The sequence below is a fragment of the Ailuropoda melanoleuca genome, chromosome 15 (genome assembly GCF_002007445.2).
Source record: "Ailuropoda melanoleuca isolate Jingjing chromosome 15, ASM200744v2, whole genome shotgun sequence".
NCBI classification, from domain to species: domain Eukaryota; kingdom Metazoa; phylum Chordata; class Mammalia; order Carnivora; family Ursidae; genus Ailuropoda; species Ailuropoda melanoleuca.
Genome location: NC_048232.1, coordinates 15,411,580 through 15,434,198, shown reverse-complemented (window position 1 = coordinate 15,434,198; position 22,619 = coordinate 15,411,580). Strand labels below are relative to the sequence as shown.

At 36.8% G+C, this 22,619-nt stretch overlaps 1 protein-coding gene across 1 annotated transcript in view; it reads left to right on the top strand.

Annotated features, from left to right (window-relative positions):
* The window catches only part of CUBN (cubilin), a 259,861-nt gene that overhangs the window by 28,533 nt on the left and 208,709 nt on the right, over window positions 1-22,619 (top strand). Inside the window, exons 15-17 of the mRNA XM_034644347.1 lie at window positions 2,695-2,876; window positions 4,940-5,102; window positions 5,842-6,029. Of these exons, the coding sequence (XP_034500238.1) occupies window positions 2,695-2,876; window positions 4,940-5,102; window positions 5,842-6,029 (533 nt within the window). The remainder of the gene's footprint in view (window positions 1-2,694; window positions 2,877-4,939; window positions 5,103-5,841; window positions 6,030-22,619) is intronic.

Below are 22,619 nucleotides of genomic sequence, written 5' to 3'. Positions count from 1 at the left end.
TAGATTTCTAAAAGTATGATTACTTGGTCAAAAAATAAATGTCTATGGTTTTGCTAGACATTTCCATAATCTCTTTTGTGAGAGTTGTACTACCTTGTATTCCCATCAGCGATATATGAGAGTGCCTATTTCTCCACAACACCACTGATCATTTGTTTTCAGTATTCTGGATATGTATCATTCTGAGAGGCGAGGAATGGTATCTCAGCAAAGTTTTTATTTGTATGTCCCTTATTATGAGTGACACTGATCATCTTTTCCACGTATGAAGGACATTTGAGTTTTTACCAGTGAACTCTTCGTTTATGTCTCTATTTTTTTAGAAGCTTTTCATATATTAGAGATGTTAATTCTTTATATTACATATTGAATTTTTCCCCCCGCTCACCATTAACATTTTACTTTGCTTATGGTATCGTAATTTTTTTAATCTGTATGATAATTTAACTACTAAATTTTAGGAAATTTCTCTTCCTCTGAGCAGCTGAGATGTTTTCTTATTAGGAACAATGAGAATCATGTAACTAATTTGTTTCACTTTTTGCTTTGGCAACAAGACTTGTCTAAGTAACCTGCATAGCTGTGTAAGTCGTATATCCTGCATATTTGAAATATCACCTCATTTTATTTTTCTTCTAATTTATATTCACTGCAGCCTAGATTTTTATTTAGCATCTCTATTTTTTAGCTTTACAGTAGTATTTCTTTTTCAAAATTTTTATTTAAATTTAATTTAAATTCTAGTTAGTTAACATATAGTGCAATATTGGTTTCTGGAGTAGAATTCAGTTAATTCATCACTTATGTATAACATCCAGTGCTCATCACAACAAGTGCCCTCCTTAACGCCCATCACCCATATAGCCCATCCCCCACCCACCTCCCTTCATCAACCCTGAGTTTGTTAGGAGTCTTTTATGGTTTGTTTGCCTCACTCTCTTTTTTTTCTTTCTTTCTTTTTTTCCCCTTCCTATATGTTCATCTGTTTTATTTCTTAAATTCCACATGAATGAAAGCATAAGGTATTTGTCTTTCTCTGACTGACTTATTTTACTTAGCATAATACACTCTAGTTCTACCATGTCATTGCAAATGGCAAGATTTCATTCTTTTGGATGACTGAGTAATATTCCATTGTGTGTATATGCCATATTTTCTTTATCCATTCATCAGTTGATGGGCATTTGGGCTCTTTCCATAGTTTGGCTATTGTTGATAATGCTGCTATAAACATCAGGTGCATGTACCCCTTTGAATTTGTATTTTCATACCCTTTGGGTAAATAACTAGTAGTGCAATTGCTGAATTACTGGGTAGTTCTATTTTTAACTTTTTGTTGAACCTCCCTATTATTCTCCACAGTGGCTGTACCACTTTGCATTTCCACCCACAGTGCAAAAGGGTTCCCCTTTCTCTACATCCTCACCAGCACCTATTGTTTCTTGTGTTGTTAATTTTAGCCATTCTGACAGGTGTGAGGTGGCATCTCATTGTGGTTTTGATTTGTATTTCCCTGATGATGAGTGATGTTGGATAGTATTTCCTACAAGCCATCACAGAGTTTTTGTTAAATAAATGTGAATATCAATAAAGAAAAGATTCATTCAGTCACTGATATATAACATTAGGTGTTGGTGGGGCATAATTAATGGAGTGGTAGTCACAAAGCCTGGCCCTGCCTTTCCTTCACTCCATTCCTGGGCAGGGTAAGTGGCTCAATCATCCATAGACATTTGAATTTATTCACTTATAAAATGAAGAGTTAACTATATCATAGTGTTAAAAAATATTCTCAAATGAAAATTATGTAGCACTTGACTATTCTAACGTATAAAATAATCCTGGTTTGCTGAAAGAGATAGGGGAAACAGAACTCCCAGAACATTTTAAGAGTTCAGAAGAACTTTTTAAGAACCAGAACTTTTTTTTTTAATTTTATTTATTCATTTGACAGAGATAGAGACCACCAGCGAGAGAGGGAACACAAGCAGGGGGAGTGGGAGAGGAAGAAGGAGGCTCCCAGCAGAGGAGCCCGATGTGGGGCTCGATCCCAGAACCCCTGGATCATGCCCTGAGCCAAAGGCAGAGGCTTAATGACTGAGCCACCCAGGCGCCCCATAAGAACCAGAACTTTAAAAAAGTCATACAGAAATTAATCTCTTTCAAAATGAAAAAAATATATCTATTATCTTAGTTCAGCATTTTATTTTATTTTTTTATTTTATTTTTTTATTTTTTAAAGATTTTATTTATTTACTGGACAGAGAGGGAGAGATAGCCAGTGAGAGAGGGAACACAGGCAGGGGGAGTGGGAGAGGAAGAAGCAGGCTCCCAGTGGAGGAGCCTGATGCGGGGCTCGATCCCAGAATGCTGGGATCACGCCCTGAGCCAAAGGCAGACGCTTAACGACTGAGCCACCCAGGCGCCCCCAGCATTGTATTTTAAAATCATATCACCACATAATAGCTGATAAGCACAGAGCTCAATGCATGAGTGACTCATTTATTGGCTAATATTCCTAGATTTATAGCTGTATCAAACTGGGAAACTAAAAGCCTTGTTTAGTTTATGAGGGCGTCCCAGACTGCACACAGTTATTTCAACAAAACTTATTTTCTTGCAGTAAAGTCTGATAACTCTACATAAATTATAAGTTGTATATAAGTGTAAAGTTATTTTTTCCTCTTATTTCAGAGTGTGGAGGTGTACTGATGGGTACTTATGGTTCTATTAAGTCTCCGGGATATCCTGGAAACTATCCTCCTGGAAGAGATTGTGTCTGGAAAGTAGTAACCAGTCCTGGCTTCTTGATAACATTTACTTTTGGGACCTTGAGTCTGGAGCACCATGATGATTGCAGCAAAGATTATCTTGAGGTAAACAATCATATTTAGATAGAACATATCATGATATGATTAGAACTCAGGGAACTATTGTTCAGTGATACCTGAGGATGACTACAATTTCCTAGCAGTAGTTAGGTATATTCTTCAATAGGCACCTGACATCTTAAGTCTTGCTAATTTCTTATTCTTAATTGTGCCAGCTTGTTGCTTCTTCTATTTCATCTGAACCTAGGAAATAGAGTGTCTTACTGTTCCCTGTCATTTCCTGGAAGCCCAGTCGCCTAAGGAGGGAATGGAAGAATTAACACAAGAAACGCTCAGTAATGGTTATCTTTTCCAATGCAGAATCAAGGCTTCAATTGTGTATGGTAACCTGACCCATTACTTCACAAGCTAACTATAGAGCTCCATGAAGAAAAATAATAGCAATTGTGTTGAAATGGATTGCTAGAGGGTGACCTTAGAATATATTGATAATGGTCACTGGGAGAAGAGAAGTCCATCTGTGCTTATCCTGCTTACCATTAATAAGAGATTAAAATACAGAAGCAGAAAAAAAAGGCTGTTATATTCAAAGGCCATGAACATATAGGTATATCAGAAATGTTGCTCTGCATTTGTAGACTGAAAGGATCATTGAGAAGATTGAGTTCTTATGTTGCTCCTGTCTTGTCACCATAAATCTTAGTAGTCCTTGCAATAGTGATAAAGGACAATATGCTTTTCCAAGTCCATTAGAGAAGAATGGAGGGCTATGGAATTATTCATAAAGGATGGAAAGGTGCAGCTGTCCAACAGGGATCTCCACAAGTTAAAGTCATTAGTAATTTAGCAGTTGTAATGGATTCGAAACCTTTGGGAATGACTGGAAAAATCTACCTCTCCCTGGAAAATTTCAGCAACATAATCTTTTAAATGTTGACAGTAGCATGGATTTTTTTTTGAAATTAATTTCAATGAGTTCCATCAAAGTAAAATTAGTGGCTTTTTTTCATTCCTACATAATTCCTGGGTATATGTATAATAGAAAGTATCAATCATTCTGATAATATTGAAATGCCTCTCATTTCTCAACAGTATTTCAAGGAAATAGTTAAATATAAAGTAATATAAAGTTATATATAAAGTAATGCTGTCCTAGAACTTTGCTGCCGATAGAAGAAGGAATTTGAGTGGACTAAATTGGCCATGTTAAAATATTACTTTGTTCACTGATGTTTGGGGTTTTATGTAGAACATGATTTGCAGTTACAACAGAATTACAGAGAGTTTAACATGATTATTTAAGAGATTAAAATCGAACAATTAAAAAGGGTTCTCAGGTCATATGGTCATTATCATGGTACTTAGTTACTATTAGGATTGCATTTCTAAAACACATTAAATTGTCCCTATGTTGTGTCAACCTGACTTCACTTCCTTTCCGCCCCTGATCCCTCTGAATACCTAGACCGAGTTGTGAATCAGTCGACATTGTTGGTATTCCTTCTTCCATTTCCTTTGCATATATTCATTTTCTCCTTCTCAGTTACTAGGAATTTATCATTTTGAAACAAACATCTGGGGAGAAAAAACCAAGGAAAGAAAACATTGAGCAAGGTTCATGAGAAAATTTAAAAGTATACATCTAGCCTTGGAATTAAAATTTATTTATTTATTTATTTATTTATTTATTTTTAAAGATTTTATTTATTTATTCGACAGAGATAGAGACAGCCACAGCGAGAGGGGACACAAGCAGGGGGAGTGGGAGAGGAAGAAGCAGGCTCATAGCAGAGGAGCCCTGATGTGGGGCTCGATCCCAGAACGCCGGGATCACGCCCTGAGTTGAAGGCAGACGCTTAACCGCTGTGCCACCCAGGCGCCCCTGGAATTAAAATTTAGACAGAAGATAAGGCATTAAGGATGCTGAGAGCAGCAGACTACCCTTTAGTGAACCCCAGCTGAGTATTGGATCTATATGTGATGGGAAAACCTCTGAGAGCCATCAGTTTCAAATGACAGGTTTTCTGAAGTTAATGTACAAAATGACTGGGTTTGTCAAAATCTGACCATTTTGTGCTTAATGATTCATTTTTGTTTGTTTGTTTTAGATTCGAGATGGTCCTTTGTATCAGGACCCCGTTCTTGGGAAATTCTGTACCACTCTCTCTGTCCCACCACTCCAGACTACAGGTCCCTTTGCCAGAATTCATTTTCATTCTGACAACCAGATTAATGACCAGGGCTTCCATGTCACCTACTTAACATCACCATGTAAGTAACCTGATCATTGGGAGTGGCATATGAATGTGAAGGACTGCTGTGCTTTTATGCCTGTAGCCTATACTGACACCTTAAAACAAACCAACAATAAACAATAAAATACCGTATGGTTTTTACTTTAGGGCTTTTGTTCTTAACATACATCATTGGGCCCTGATGAGAATTCACAGGAAAAACACCTTTCAGGTCTCAGTACCAGGAAAAGGAACCATGAACATCTTTTCACAGGTCCCCTTTTTTCATTTACTCTGGCTTCAGGCTGAATCTGGAGCCAACTTTCTGTAGACTGTAGAGTCGGTACCCATTTTCTGTGCATGTTAACTTTCCCTTGAGCACATCCTGCTATTCTATGTTCATTATTCCTTTAATTAGATTCCTTTTTCTAGTTATATGTTTTATTTAGTCACATGTGTTTTGTAAACTGCCCTGAATCTTTTTTGAATGGAGAAGAGTATAAATGTATTTAAAAAGCAATTTGTAGAAGAGGATATTAGATGAGAAGTTAGATCACACATGTCTGGATCTATTTCTTTAGGCACTACATGGATGTCTCATAAACACATGTCAAACTAAAAATACAATTAGAGACATAAAACTTTACAGGGTGAATAAAATGGGTATATGATTGTGTGCATATGTGTGTCAGTTTTTAAAAATTTTGTCTAATGCCTGAGGGTCACAGGAATGGCCATTCATAGGACCTTTCCCTTCTCTTCCCGGTTGTCTTTAGCGGATCTGCATTGTGGAGGAAACTACACAGACCCAGAGGGTCTTCTCTCTTCTGACTTGTCTGGACCTTTCATTCACAACAGACAGTGTGTCTATATTATAACGCAGCCCCTGGGAGAACAAATACAGGTCAACTTCACCCATGTGGAGCTGGAAGGTCAGAGCGGCTGTTCACAGAGTTACGTGGAGGTAACTTTGACTACTCCATGGCCCTTACATGATGTTAATCAACATTTTTATATTCTATAGTGTAGTGGTTGTAGGGCCAGCAGCGTGTGGCTTCCCTGGGTGATCTGGCTGTTAGAAATACAGTTCTGTACCCTATCCCAGACCTACTGCGTCAGAACCTCTAGGGGTATGCTGAGCATTCTGTGTTTTTACAAGCCCCCGACCTCCCTCTTGTCATTCTGACTCAGGCTAGAGTCTGAGAACAACTGTTCTAGAGAGTATGGAAGAATTTGCCAAAAATAGATCTATAGATGGTGAAACAGAAGATTGGTAATGAAATAACAAAGGACAAAAATGAAAGCTGAGACTAGGAGCTCATAATAATGCCAAATTACTTTAATAACTGAGGTGCAGTAAGATTTACTAATAAGACATAGTTTTCATAGATTGTCCAGGAAACTTAGCCCAGGAAAGTAGAAAGATTTGCCCAGGTGAACTAGCTATTCAGTAGCAGAGAATTAAGGTAAAGCATTGGATGACTTTTGTTTTGGAGTTTAGGTTTTTTTCTTTCATTAGCTCTGCTCGCTCTCTTTCAAGAAACCTTAACTCTGGTTTAAGTGTGATGATTGTAATATGAAGAATATCTGAAACAAAAAGACAGTTTTGTTTGCCTGGCCTGGTATTTCTTTTGCTTAATTATTGGTTAAGCCACAAATTAAAGTGTTGAGCAAGAGAGACAAAACACTTTTTGTTGGGTGCAATCACTTTATATAAACTCGGGAAGGCATTGACAATTTTGTTTGCTCATGTGAGTTAGATCCAATTCATTTTTCCAGGAAAAACCTATGTAGCCTCTTGCCCTCTTCCCTCCTTGATATATATAGTGGAGAAACAAAGAATTTTAGTGTGAGATCTGGACTTCACTGAAAAATGAAATACATTGACCATGGCGCCACAGTAATTTTTATTAATATTTAGCTTAATTGAGATACACATTACATTGGTTTCAAGCGTACAACATTATGACTCAACATTTGTATACATTGCAAAATGATCACCACATTAAGTGTATTTACTGAGTTATAGCCATACAAAGTAACAATTGTTTTCTAGTGATGAGAACTTGTAAGACTTACTTTTATAGCAACTTTTAAGTTTGAAATACAGAATTATTGATTACAGACCCCGTGTTGTACATTACATCCCATGACTTGTTTATTTTATGACTGACATTTTGTAGCATAACATTCATGAGGTCTGTCCATGTTGTCACAAATGACAAGATTTCATTGGTTTTTTATAGCTGAGTAATATTCCATTATATATACACACATTCCACATCTTCTTTATCCATTCATTGATCAACGGATACATAGGTTGTTTCCCTATCTTGGGTATTATAAATAATGCTGCAGTGAACATAGGGGTGCATATGTCTTTTTAAATTAGTGGTTTCTTTTTCTTTGTTTATATAGTAGGAAGTGGAATTGCTGGATCATATTGTAGTTTTATTTTCAATTTTTTGAGGAACTTTCATATAGTTTTCAATAGTGATTATACCCCCACCAACAGTGCACAAGGTTCCCTTTTTACCACATCTTTGCCAACATTTGTTGTTTTTTGTCTTTTTGATAATAGCTATTTCCACAGGTTTGAGGTGATATCTCACCATGGTTTGATGTGCACCACCTTCATATTAGAGATGTTGAGCATCTTGTCATGTGCCCGTTGGCCATCTGTATGTTTTCTTCAGAAAAATGTCTATTCAGATCCTCTGCCCATTTTTTAGTTGGATTGTTTTTTGTTGCTCTTGAGTTGTATGATTTCTTTATATATTTTGGATGTTAACTATTTATTTGATGTATGATTTACAAATATCTTCTCCCATTCATTAGGCTGCCTTTTTGTTGTGTTGTTGGTTTCCTTCACTTTGCAGAAACTTTTTAGTTTGATGTCTTCTCATTTGTTCATTTTGCTTTTGTTGCCATTGCTTCTGGAATCAGATCCAGAAAGTTATTGCTGAGACCAATGTCAAAGAGCTTTCTTCATACGTTTTATTCTAGTCTGTTCACCAAGTCTTTAATCCATTTTGAGTTAATATTGTGTGTGGTATAAGATAGTGATCTACTTCCATCCTTTTACATGGGATTGTTCAGTTTTCTCAACACCATTTATTGAAGAGATTTCCTTTCCTTATTGTATATTCTTGCCTCCTTCATTGTAAACTAATTGACCATATGTAGTTGGGTTTATTTTTGGGTTTTCTGTTCAGTTCCATTGATCTTTTAGTCTGTTTTTATTGCAATACTATACTGTTTTGATTACTCTAGCTTTGTAGTATAGTTTGAAATCAGGGAGCATGATGCCTATAGCTTTGTTCTTTCACAGGATGGCTTTGGCTGTACAGAATCTTTTGTGGTTCCCTACAAATCATGGGATCATTTCTTCTCTTTCTGTGAAAAATGCCATTGGAATTTTGGTAGAGGTTGCATTGAACCTGTAGATTGCTTCAGGTAACTGGACAATTTAACAATATTAATTCTTCCAACCTATGAACACAAAATATCTTTCCATTTATTTGTATCTTCAATTCCCTTCATCAGTGTCTTGTAGTTTTCAACGTATAGGTCTTTTACTTCGTTAAATTTTTTCCTAAGTATTTTATTCTTTTTTGATGCAATTGCAACAGGGATTGTTTTCTTAATTTCCCTTTCTGATAATTTGTTATTAGTGTATAAAAATGTAACGTATTTTTGTATATTGATTTCGCATCCTACAGCTTTACTGAAGTTATTAGTTCTAAGAGTTTTTTGGTGTAGCATATAGAATCTTCTCTATATAAAATCATGTGTTCTGCAAATAGTGACTGTTTAACTTCTTCCTTTCCAATCTGGATATCTTTTATTTCATTTTCCTGCTTATTCACTAGCTAGGACTTCCAATACTATGTTGAATGAAAGTGGCAAGAGTGGGCATCTGTTTTGTTCCTGATTTTAGGGGAAAAACTTTCAGCTTTTCATCACTGAATATGCTATCTGTGGGTTTGTCATATGTGGCCTAAATTATGTTGAGGTATATTCCACCTATACCCATTTTGTTGAGAGTTTCTTTTTTTATCATAAATGAGTGTCAGGTTTAGTCAGATGCTTTTTCTGTGTCTATTGAGATGATCACATGATGTTTACCCTTCATTTTGTTAATGTGGTATATCACAATGATTTATTTGCATATACTAAAACATCCTTGCATTTGTGGAGTAAATCCCACTCGACTGTGGGATATGATTCTTTAAATGTATTGTTGAATTCAGTTTGCTGATATTTTGTTGAGAATTTTTGCATCTACGTTCATCAGAAATATTGGCCTAGAGTGTTTTGTTTTGTTTTGTTTTGTGGTGTTCTTCTTTCGTTTTGGTTTTCAGGGTAATGCTGGGCTCAGAAAATGAGTTTGGAAACATTGCTTACTTTTCAAATTTTTGAGGGTTTGAGGTGGATAGGTATTAAATCTTCTTTGAATGTTTGGTAGAATTCACTAGTGAAGCTTGGACTTTTGTTTGTTGGGTGTTTTTCAATTATTGATTCAATCTCCTTATTAATAGTTGGTGTATTCAGATTCTCTATTTCTTCATGATGCAGTCTTGGAGGAGGGTATGTTTCTAGGAGTTTATCCATTTCTTCTAGGTTGACCAATTTCTTCCTATATAATTTTTCAAAATAGTCTTTTATGATCCTTTGTATTACTGTGGTATCAGTGGTAACTTTTCTTTCATTTCTGGTTTAATATGAGCCTTTTTTTTTTCTTGGTTAGTCTAGCTAAAGGTTTGTCAATTTTGTTTATCTCTTCAAAGAACCAACCACTCGTTTATTGATTTTTTTTCTGATGTGTTTTTAAGCTGTATTTCATTTATTTCCACTCTGATCTTTATTATTTCCTACTTTCTATTAATTTTGGAGGTAATTTGTTTTTCTTTTTCTAGTTCCTTTAGGTGTAAACTTAGGTGACTTTTTTGAGATTTTTCTTATTTTGTGAGGCAGGCTTGTATTGCTATGAACTTGCCTCCTAGAACTGCTCTTGTTGCATCTGATAGATTTTGGTATGATGTATTAACATTTTCCTTTGACTAAAGGTATTTTTAAAAATCTATTCTTTGATTTGTTCATTGACTCATTGGTTGTTTAATCTCCACATATTTGTGATTTTTAAAGATTTCTTCTTATAATTGATTTCTATTTTCATGCCATCACGGCTGGAAGAGATGCTTGATATGATTTCAGCCTTATATTTATTGAGACTTGTTTTGTGCCCTAACGTATGAATCATCCTGGAGAATGTTCCATGTGTACCTGACTGTAACCTGTATGTGTTGATGTTTGGGGTGAATATTCTGTATATATCTTATAAGTCCACATGGTATAATGTGTCATTTAAGGTTGATGTTCCGTATTAGTTTTCTGTCTGTGTCATCTATCCATTGATGTAAATGGGTTATGAAAGTTTCCTACTATTATTCTGTTATTGTCAGTTTTTCCCTTTAAGTCTGTTAATATTTGCTTTATATATTTAGGTGTTCCCCTGTAGGGCACATAAATACTTACAAATATCTTGCACTGGATTGACCCCTTTGTTATCATGTAATGCCCATTTTGACTTTTATAATAATCTTTCTTTTAAACTCTATTTTGTTTGATATCAGTATAACTACCCCAGCTTTTGTTTGGTTTCCATTTGTATGAAATATCTTTTTTCCATCACTTCACTTGCAATCCATGTGTGTCCTTACATCTTGTAGGTAGCATATAGATGGATCTTGTTTTTTGTTTGTTTGTTTGTTTGTTTTGTTTTCTGTTTTTTTGTTTATGGATTCAGCCCCTCAATGTCTTTTGATTGGAGAATTTAGAACATTTACATTTAAAGTAATTATTGGTAACTACATACTAATTGCCACTTTATTTATTGTTTTCTGTGTGTTTTGTAGTTCTTCTCTGTTCCTTTTTCCTTCTATTGGTTTATTCCCTTGTGGTTTGATGACTTTCTACAGTGTTATGCTTAGATTCCTTTCTCAATATCTTTTGTGTATCTAGTATAGGGTTTTACTTTGTGGTTACCATGAGGCTCATATATACCAGTTTATATTTATAACAATCTATTTTAAGTTGATAGCAAGTTAAATTTGAACACATGCTAAAATTCAACATTTTTAATACCCCACTACATTTTATGTTTTTGATGTTTTGATGTCATTTTATGTTTTTGATTTTACATCTTTTTTTTGGTATATCCCTTCAGTAATTATTATAGTAATAGTTATTCTTTTTATTATTTTTGTCTTTTAATCTTCTTACTAGCTTTATTAGTGATTAATCTACTACCTTTACTATATATTTACCTTTACCAGTGAGGTTTTTACTTTCATAGTTTTTTCTGGTAGCTGATGAGTGCCCTTTCTTTTTAGCTTAAAGAAGTCCCTTTAATATTTCTTGTAAACTGGCTTAGTGTCAGTGAACTCCTTTAGCTTTTATTTGGAAAGCTCTTTATCATTCCTTCAATTTTGAATGATAACCTTGCTGGGTAGAGTATTCTTGGTTGGAAGTTGTTTGCTTTTAGCACTTTGGACATATCATGCCACTTTATTGTTGCTTACAAAGTTTCTGCTGAGAAATCTGCTAGTAGTCTTGTGGTGGTTTTCTTGTATATAACAAGTTGTTTTTCTCTTGCTGCTTTTAAGATTCTCTCTTTATCTTTAATTTTTGACATTTTAATTATAATGTATCTTGGTGTGGGTCTCTTTGAACTCTTTTTTTTTTTTTAAAGATTTTATTTATTTATTCGACAGAGATAGAGACAGCCAGCGAGAGAGGGAACACAAGTAGGGGGAGTGGGAGGAAGAAGCAGGCTCATAGTGGAAGAGCCTGATGTGGGGCTTGATCCCATAACGCCGGGATCACGCCCTGAGCTGAAGGCAGATGCTTAACTGCTGTGCCACCCAGGTGCCCCTGAGCTCATTTTCTAAGGAAATCTCTGGACCTCCTGAATCTGGTTAGGGATCCCCAGATTAGAGATTTTTCAGCCATTATTTCTGAAAATAAGTGTTCTGCTCCTTTCTCTTTCTCCTCCCTGTGGAACTGCTATAATATGAATGCTATTCTGCTTGATGATATCCTACATGTTCCTTAAGCTATCTTTATTATTAATTTTTTTTTCTTTTTGCTGCTCTGTTTGGATGAGTTCATGCCCTGTCTTCCAGCTCACTGATTCTGTCTTAACCCCATCTGCCGTTGAAACCTTCTAGTATATATTTCAGAGCAATTATTGTGGTCTTCATTTCTGTGGCTTCAGTTTGGTACTTTCTCATATTTTCTATATCTTTGTAGAAGTTTTCACTATGTTCATTCATTCTTTTTCAGAGGACCATACTTTGAACTCTTTATCAGGTAAATTATCTTTTTTTTTATTAAGGTATTTCCCCTCTGGGGTTTTATCTTGTTCTTTCATTTGGAACATATCCTTCTGTCTCCTTATTTTGCTTATCCATCTGTGTTTCTTTCTATGTATCTTTCCCAGTCTTAGTTGGGTGATCTTGCTAGGAGATAAACCTTATCATTTAACCTTGCCCTAAGCCTTTGTTGTCTTTTAAACCTTTGTGATTGGCTAAGCAGCCTGACTTTTTCTTGGTAGGTCCCAGGTATTGAGGGTGTGCCAAGACCTGTGAGTGTTCCAGAAGGGTGGATCCCAGTCAGCACCTAGTTTCAGGCTAATTACAAGCTAGACCCTCAGGCAGCAGCTTTTAAGGTATGCAAATATATACAGTCCTGTGGCACCTCAGTTATAGACACTGCTGGCTCTAGTCCAAGTGATCTAGATGTGTCCGCTTAGCAACAGTTACAAATTTCAAGGCTTCAGACCAGTGTATGAACTTTTTTCTGAGAGGTATTGGTGAGCTGTAGCAAGATCAAATAAGAAAGATGGTATCCCCCAGGCTATGCTTCCTGAGAGCACTTCCATAACCTCTACATATGTGGTATTCCTGAAGTCTGCTCACCAGGCCAAAACTCCATGTCAGATAGATAGGACTTTTTCACAGCAAGACTGGGAATGTGTTCCAGTCTGCTGTCTGTGCAATACCCTGGGGGTGGTAGCCTGCCAAGAATTTTCTCCATTTGTTTCAGACCCATAGGATGAAGGCCTAATCCCCCTTGGCCACCAGAACCAGATGCTCACAGGGCATTCTTTGTGTGGACTGTGTTGGCTGGCTAGCTTTGGTGGTGCCACTGTGAAGCAACATGCAGGGGTGGGGCACTCACTAGGTCATCATTGGCAAGGTTAAGGTGGAGTGGCACATGGGGGTGGGGTACTTTCCCAGCTGGTGGGCTGCAGTGTAGTGGTGCATAGGAGTGGGGTGCTTGCTTGGCCAGCTTAGATGGGGTCATGGAGCATGGCACATAAAGGCTGGGCATGCCTACCAACACTAGCAGGTTAGAAGGAAAATGCCAAAAATGGGTCCTGCCAGTGTCTCCATCCCCAGAGGGAATCCCTATATGTTCCTGCCCTTCTGGTAGATGCTTTAAGATCAGCTAATGAATTTCTGCCTCTCCTTCCCATTTTGGTTTGGCCCTTTTATCCTTTGTTGTGGAGAAGCTTGTTCAGGTAGTTTTGAGGTCTTTTTCATGGGGAATTTTTCTATATGTAGCTGTAGATTTGTTGTGTTCATAGGAAGAGGTGAGTTCAGGATCTTGCTATACTGTCATCTTGAACTACCTCTCTGGATTCAGCGATTTATTTATTTTTTTATTTTTTTTTTAAAGATTTCATTTATTTACTTGACAGAGATAGAGACAGCCATCGAGAGAGGGAACACAAGCAGGGGGAGTGGGAGAGGAAGAAGCAGGCTCATAGCGGAAGAGCCTGATGTGGGGCTCGATCCCATAACGCCGGGATCACGCCCTGAGCCGAAGGCAGACGCTTAACCGCTGTGCCACCCAGGCGCCCCCAGCGATTTATTTTTTAATCCAGAGATTTTTGTCTCAGATGGTGAGGTAAATGTGCATATTCATTCAGTTTATGTTTTCCAAAATATCCCATAAAATACATTAATGTTTTACACTATGGAACAATTTTAGATATTTTTATGTAAATAAAAATTAAATTTCCAACATCTGTTTTTTTTTTTTTACTTTAAGAACAGTAAAAAAAAAAATAGCTCACACTTAGTACTTACTATGCACGAGGTGCTATTCTAAGACTTTAAAAATATTGTAATAAATTAAGTAGATAACGATTACTGTCTTTCTATTGTCTGTTGGCTATGGTACATGTTTGACATGAGTTAATTCATTGATCTTCACAAAAACCATTATTATTCCTATTTTGATAGGAGGAAACTGAGGCCCAGAGACGTTGTCACTTGTCCATGGTTACATGTCTGGGGAGTAGGGGAGTAGGAAATTGAATTAGTTTCAGTCGTACTGTTCTCTGATAAGAACAGAAACACAATTGTGTAGCTATGATCACAAAAGTTGGCTCACCTTCCACAGGAAAGAAGCTCTTGTGGGTTTCTCAACTCCATATCTGGCTCTCTGGTCACAGGACTAGAACATGGAACCAGGCACAATGCTTTTCTCAGGCAAAACTGTAATGCTAATTTTTAGGGAAATCTGAGTACCTTTCTATCAGGTGCTCCATGGGGTTCTTATGACGCTAAGGTGTCATCAAAGCATCTGGAATGATATACCCTCTCTGGCCTTGCAGTACATTCTAATTGAATTTCAGTAAGAAGTTATGTGAACTCTGAATCATTGTGAAAAGTTATCCTTAAAAAATAATAAAAAAGCATTGAAACATTTAATTTGTGGAACAGAATGGGAGAATGTTATGTGGCCAGAATGGGATTGAAGTTAATTTATCTAAGTGCTTTTTTTTGTCCAGTCATTCGATGACTGTATAACCTTGGACAATATTTTATCTGGATGCTTCTGTTCCTTCTTCTACAAGATGCCCTACCTATTCCTTCAAACTTTGTGAATGTAAATCAAGGCAGCAAATGATAAAAGAAGCTTGAAGAATTAAAAGCATTATAAAAATGCAAGGTTTTCCTAGGCCAAATATCCAACTCCTGCCTTGAACTTATCAGTTTGGAGATAGCTGGTAAGACCCTTCCATGGTTGGCCATTGAAGTATTGACATTCTGATGTGCACGCACACCCATAAAGTCTTGATCAAATTTCCCTCAGGGGTTGTTGATGGAGAAAATATAAGAGCTCTATTAGAAGGACAGGGCATGTATAGTGATTTGAATAATGGAAAAGATTTTCTATTATGTCCTTGACTATCCTAAAGGAATACAATCGATTTGCAGAATTTCCACACCAGCAAGGACCTGAGAGGTCATCTAATTTAAATCCTTAATTTTACAAATAAGGAAATTGAGGTCACAAAGATCAAACTCTAGTTATTGTCAGAATAGGATTTAGATGTACCTATGTGGGATTCTAGATAGACATATGCTGACTTCCATCAATTTCTTGCCAATACATCATATCTATCTATTGGGATAATTTGTGAACTATCCCCCCACCTTTTTAAGTATATCTACTTCTTTTCATGTCCTTCAGGCAGTGGGTGTAGAAGAAAGTGATTCTGGAATTCACTCAAATTCAAATGGCATTATTATGACTCAATATATTGCTCCTTGAAATGGTGAATTCATTTTTAAAAGGTATACCTAAAAAGTGAATATTTAAGCAAAGGAATAAAAAAAGGAGTAATAGTATTTCAGATACATTGGTGATTTAGAAAGCAGATGACTTTGCCATTTACTAACTCTATTTATAAGAAAGAAACAACCATCCAAAATTTTAGAAAGAATAAAAAGCAAGAGAGGGAATTCTAGAAAGATCTGGGAGCATAATAACAAGAAATTTTCTTTTGAATGAATAGATGCACTTCTAAAAATCCTAGATCTTCTCATTATATGGTTCCAGTGGTCTTGTTGCCTTGTGAATATATCCTTTAAATGAAGATATTTAAATAAAGATATTATTGCTTAGTATTTCTTTTTCATGTATAGTATACTTTTGAAAGACTTACTTATTGCTCAGTAAGAGAGCTCTGTAAATATTTTATTTGAGTATAAAATTTAACTATAGGAGATAATAAATGTGGTATTGCCCAGACCCAGTGTAGCGTATCGATATTTTTCTTTTTTTAACAAGAAGCACACATTTATGCATTAATTCTTGGATTTATATATCTCTCTCAACTAAATTTTCTACTTCTAGAAACACGCATTGCCCATGGGTGATGTGATGTGGCTGGTAACAAAAGAATGAGTATAGCAAGAACAGATCAACTGTTAGTTCATCTGTTTTTGTCTAAGGGAGCTTTTAAATTGTATAGAACAAATCAATGAATGGGGCAAAAGCATCTTTCCAGAATAAAAAGCAGCACCTCTCATTAATATTTCATAAGTGATTTAAGCCCTCAGAACTTTAAGTGAAGGACACGAAAAGAAGTAATGAAAGTTTAATTTTTAATCCCAGAGAAGGCAAGTAGTAGGCTGAATAACAATTTTAGAAGCCTATATGATGCTAAGGTCAGGGCTTGAAATGGGATGTAGAAAGAAATGAATAGAATCTCCTTGACCAATCCTGAATCATCTGACCTCTCCAGGCTAAGACTTCTGGTAAGTGGAAGGGGAACCACATAAGAGAGACTGATAAGGGAAGGGGAATGAGAAGTGCCTTCTGGGGATATAGGAGGGCTTCTGGGGAGGTTGTTCCTTCTTAGAAGTGGAAAGCAAACAAAAATAAATGGCGTAGAAAAGTGAGCTACATTAAATTTGGTATCTGAAATATGGGGAATGTGTACCTATTCTACAAGTGTCTTTGAAAGACAAATGACTTCTTGCTAATCCAAGCAAATTCACAAAGTAGAAATCACACACCTATCTCTACGATGTAATGAAACTAGAAGTTATTGATAAAATTTTTTTACTGTCCAAATACTTGGAAATTTATAAATTCTCTCCTAAATAGTTACTGGGTTAAGGAAGGAAATAGAAATGAAAGACAATGTAGAAAATAACAAAGAGAAAATGCTAGATAGATATCAAAATCTGTGAGTCATGAGGAAACCCAACTTCCAGGTAAAATCTTCAAAATCTTAAAGAAGGAACTAAAAATTGGAAATGTGGGGAGTACAACAAGCAGAAACACTGGCGATCTGTCTCCCTCTGAACCTTCCCTCGCTCTCCTATTCCTGGGACTCCCCACCCCGCCCCTCCCAGCTGGCCCTGCACAGCATTCCTACATCTTTACAGGGAATCAAATCCACAAAAGATTTCCTTTTGCTTTTGTTATGCATTGAAGCTATTCAGCTCCAGCCTTGGGATTGAAGGAGGGCTATGACTTTTGGTCTGCCTGAGTATACTTGTTATCCTCAAGGGGACAGGGAGTTAGAGTCTCATGGCCCTGACTCACTGAATAGTTCTTAAGAATAAACCCAAACGGCAGAGAAAGAATAAGACCTCTGACAACTGAAACTGGAATGTAGTTGCAGCAAGCAAACACACCAACATAGGCTGAGGAGTATTTCCAGTTAAGCACATGTTGAAATTAATTTTAGTTCAGAGAAATATCTTTCTAGAGATGGCAGGAAAAAGGGGAAATGGAGTGATGGTCAATAGTTTGCGCTCTTTAGCATATTGGATTTGGAGTTTTGGCAGAGATTAGAAACATTTGGTTAGTTTCTTAGCTCTGTTGTCAACACAGTTTTTCCACAATTGCTCAGCTATCCTGATTTTTTGTAACGGAGTGGCAAAATATGCCATTGCTCAGGTGAAATAATTCTATTGGTTGGTGTAGTGGGAGCCAGGGAAAAGACTGAGATGGTCGGCCCGTCTAGTTGTGGAGGTATGAGGGAATTACAGAATAGATCTTTGCTGTATGTAAAGGAGTTGCATGCTCATGGGGAGACTACAAACCCAATGGGACAAGTGAGACGTAGAGGCTGCAGGAAAGGGCATTTATCAAGAGTGCTATAAGCTATTCAGAGGAATCAAGAGGATGACCAGTTCTCCCTGATATAAACACAGTATTGCAGGGAAACATGATAAAGGACTTCAACTCTCTCTGTTATTAAGTGGAAGGTATTTAACACCAGTGAGCCTCAGTTTCCCTAATCTGTAATAGGAATAGTAATATTAGTCTTCTTAAAAGGATTAAAAGGGATCATCCATTTATTTGTCTATTCATTCTCTAAATATTTATCAAACAACTTAGGTGTAAGGCCCTATGCTAGGGGATGGGTATATAAAATAGACAGATATTAAGCAAGCAAGAATTCAACTGTGTAATTTCGAGTTGGGAAATGTATCTTGAAGGAAAGAAACAGTCCTTTGGGTGAAAATAACAGGGCTAATGGCATTAGTCGAATAGTCAGAGGTAGCTTCCCCAAGGATGGCACATTTTGGGTCTGAGGATGAGAAGGAATTAACAATGCAGAGTCAAGAGAAGGAGGATTCCAGCTGGAAGTGCCAATGTGGACTTAGAGACCGAATTGAGAAAATAAATCTCCATAAACTCAAAGAATTATGCTGCTGCTGACTGGGCTCTAGAGCTCACACTTAAATTTCATATGAACTGTGTTTTTCAGCCCTTTTTATTTTAGCTTTCTCTACAGGAAATCGTTCCTTTGTAAGAACTCTGTTTTTGTTTTTGTTGTTTTAGTGAGTAGTTTCTCTTCAAGAACTAGTTCAGTCTGATGCATGCAAAAATCAGAAGCCATTTGAGGTTTTTCCATAAGCTAACGATCTTGGGTCACAGGCTATATATTGCATCTCTAGGCCTGAGACAATTAGTGTAGCTGGATAGATAAGGCAATCAATGAGAAATCTGGGCCTCATCCACAGAACACTGGAATTCTGAACTGGCTCTAGTCATTTCTTTGCAAATGTGATCCAGTGTAAAGAATGAATTTGATGTCATGCCTTTATAAGTGACTATGGCATGGCTTTACCTGACGTTTTAAGAAAAACTCCTTGTTAATATAAACCAGGTTTAAATACAAATTACCTTGCTGTGGGTTATACTATAAGGACAAACAGTCAATAGCAATACAGCAAATCAAAAACAATAACAAACAAAAAATGTCTGTGGGTTACAACAATATACATTTATTCTTTGCTCATGTAAACATGCTGGTTTTGGGTCACTGGCAGTTCTGCTGATCTGCTCACCCTGTCCGATCTGTCCCTGGGACCCAGGCTCTTGATCTTGTAAGAAAAGAAAGTAAAAGATGGTTGAATCCTTCAGTGACTCCCAAAGCTTCTCCCTGAAGATGGCATACCACCTCTGCTCACATTATGTTGGGTAAAGCAAAACCCTAGGGCCAAGCCCAGTCAATGGGAAGAATAAGTATTAATTTTTCATTGAGAGGCATTGTAAGTCACATGGCAATGAGCAGAGATGTTAAATACCGTTACAGGGAAGGATGTAAATAATTACGAAAAATAATACAGTCTATCCTAGTGCATAAGCACAAAAGAAAAAGGGGTTGTTGTTGTTGTTGTTGTGGGGGAGGTGCAAATTCACAAGTCCTACGTATTGAATGCAGAATGGACTGCAACAATATTTGAGATCACTTTAGGGCATTTTGATGAACTTTATTTGTCTCTTTCAAAGGATTTGTGGTTAAAGTATTGTCATGTCCAGGATCCAGAGAGAATACAGGCTTTCAGATTTAATAAGGTTTCATTTCCACAGAGACAGACAAACGCAGCCAAAATCAATTGTACCTTCTAGGTTTAGGGCCCTTGAGCCCTGTAAGTTCCTCTTAAAACATTTGGACGGCAGCTGCCTTTCTCCTTGCTAAAATCCTTGAATTTCATTAGTGAGGCCCTGGGGAATGGCCCGCTTTAGCTTGCTCTGATGCTATTTGGCTGTTTTTCTTCCTTCTTGTCATCTTGGGCAAAATACAAAAGAGAGACTACAGTCTTAGCAGAGGAGCGGGGAGCCCTGGAGGATCAGAGAGCAGGGTGATATCTTACTCTGTGTTTCCTGCTTCCTCATTTCCAAGAACTAGTATGTTTGTGTCACCAACAAAAATTGAACCATCATACCATGCCTTAAGATTAACGAATCAACAAGCATTTGTCAAATACCTACTTGTAAAGTTCTGTGTTAGATGCTAAAGGCATGACAGACATTTTCTCCTCCTTCAAAGATTTGCTGTTCAGTTAGAGAGATATTTAGCATAACTTTAAGACAATATGTGAAATTCGTGTTACAGCTCTTAGAAAGAAACTGGTTTGGTATGAGTCAGTGGAGAGGCATGTGATTTTTAAGGTCTGTGTAAGATTTGATCATATGGCTGTACCCTAATTTATTTAATCACTCTCCTATTATTAGACACTTGGAATACTTTCAGTTCTTGTAATTATAGAGCAACTTCAATGTGAATCCTTGTGTGTCTTTGCCTGTATCTCGAATGATTTCCTCATGGTAGAGTGTTAGGAGTGAAGTTACTGGATCCCAAACTGAACATTTTGAAGATTCCTGATACATACTGTCAAATTACTTCCCAGAAATTTCCATATGTTTCTACCAGTTGTGCATGGGAGCGACTGTGTTACCATATCCCTGCCAGCTTTGAGTATCAGAACTTTTAAAATCTTCCCTTTATTGCCCATTTCCCTTGGCCTGGATAAGGATAATCCTTCAAGTCTCAATTTAAAGGGCATTTCCACTGATAGATATTCCATAATCCCCTGTTTGAGTTCGGGGTTTTGGGGCGAAGTCAGTTTCCTTCAAGGCCTTTTTATATCACCCTTCTGTATTCTGAAATAAAATTCATAAGATGATATCACCCCAATACACATATAATATAAAAAAATAAAGTTGGAAATATAAGATTTAGGAGAAATAAAGTAAAAAATATACATATTTATTTATTGCATTTTGTTATAAGCCCAGGCAAGCTAGACTTGAAGACAAAACAAAGCCTTAAGCTGTTTTCTCTTTGATTCACTGTGAATGCCACAGTACAAATCCAGGCTGATGTGGCTGTGTAGGTTGGTGACAAATTTTCTGAAATGGATACCAGCTCTTGTCAGATTTCCAGGAAAAAAAAAACACTAAACTTTCTTTGATTTATACTCTACTTATAATCTTGGAAAATTCAGTGTGTATTAAAATTGGGAAAAATATTTTTAGGGTTTAGCCTATAAAACGGCTAGATTTTACACTTAATAATAGAACGGTCCCTTATATGAGTGTCACATGGGGTATAGGAGAATTTTTGTGTGTGACTGTCTCTCACATTTCAGGGTGTTTAGTGTCTGTGGTCCCCAGCCACTGAATGCCAATAGTGCCTAACCACTACTGTGTTAGTTGATTAAAACAAAAACAAAAAATATCTTCAGAGATTTCCAAAATGTCTAGTCGTGGGGTACATGGGTGGCTCAGTCGGTTAGGCATCTGCCTTCAGCTCAGGTCATGATCTCCAGGTCCTGGGATCGAGCCCCACATTGGACTCCCTGCTCAGGGAGCCTAGTTTTCCCTCTCCTTCTACTGCTCCCCCTGCACTTGCGCTCTCTCACTCAAATAAATAAATAAAATCTTAAAAAAAAAAAAGTATAGTTGTGATACCTATTGAGAACCATTGTGTTAAGTAACAATATAGCACCCTGTACTTTCCCAAACATGGCACTTATGCTTTTGGGAAAATGTGCTTGCTTGTAGGGTCCTTGCAAGCAGTGACTGGCCCACACAGGCCCTGGCACTTACTGATGCCTTGATAGTGTTAGTTGAGAAAATGAATTAATATTTGGATAGCTTGATCTTCCAAAATAATTCTATATAACAGGAGTAGTATCTATATTCATGGAATCATTCCTGTTTTTGTGAGAAACCTCTAGTGTTTCACCTTTCAAAATGTCAAGAATTGCAATAGCTTTTCTTTAGTTCACATTTTTTATTACTAGGCATTTTGCTGAGTAATTCACACTATTGTTTCATCTATTTGCTTCAACAACCCCATGAGCCAGGCTTAAATTTAGTAACTTGCTCAGAAGAGCAGGGCCTCTGGCCAGGTCTGTGTGACTCCATAGACTGTGCTCATGGCCCCTATAAGATGTTGACTGTTGATTTAAAACAGGTGGTCTTTATTGTGTGAATGAAATTTTCTTTTGCTCCTTTCTAAGAGTTTTGCTTTTAATAAAAAGGAATGCTGACAATTTTTTTTTTGACATCTACGGAAATACATGGTTTATTGCATTGGATCTATTGATGAGTGCAAATTTATAATTTATAATTTCAAATAACCTTGCATTATTCAAATCTCATATTCGATTGGTTTATAAGCCTAATGATGAAGTAAATTTGTTTTTCTAGAACTGTGTTTAAGATTTTTGTATCTAGGGGCACCTGGGTTGCTCAGTCAGTTAAGTGTCTGTCTTAGGCTCAGGTCATGATCCCAGGGTTCTGGGATGGAGCCCCTCATCGGGCTCCCTGCTCAGTGGGGAGCCTGCTTCTCCCTCTCCCTCTGCTGCTCCCCATGTTTGTTCTCCCTCTCTCTCTGTCAAATAAAATATTTTTAAAGAAAGATTTTCATATCTAT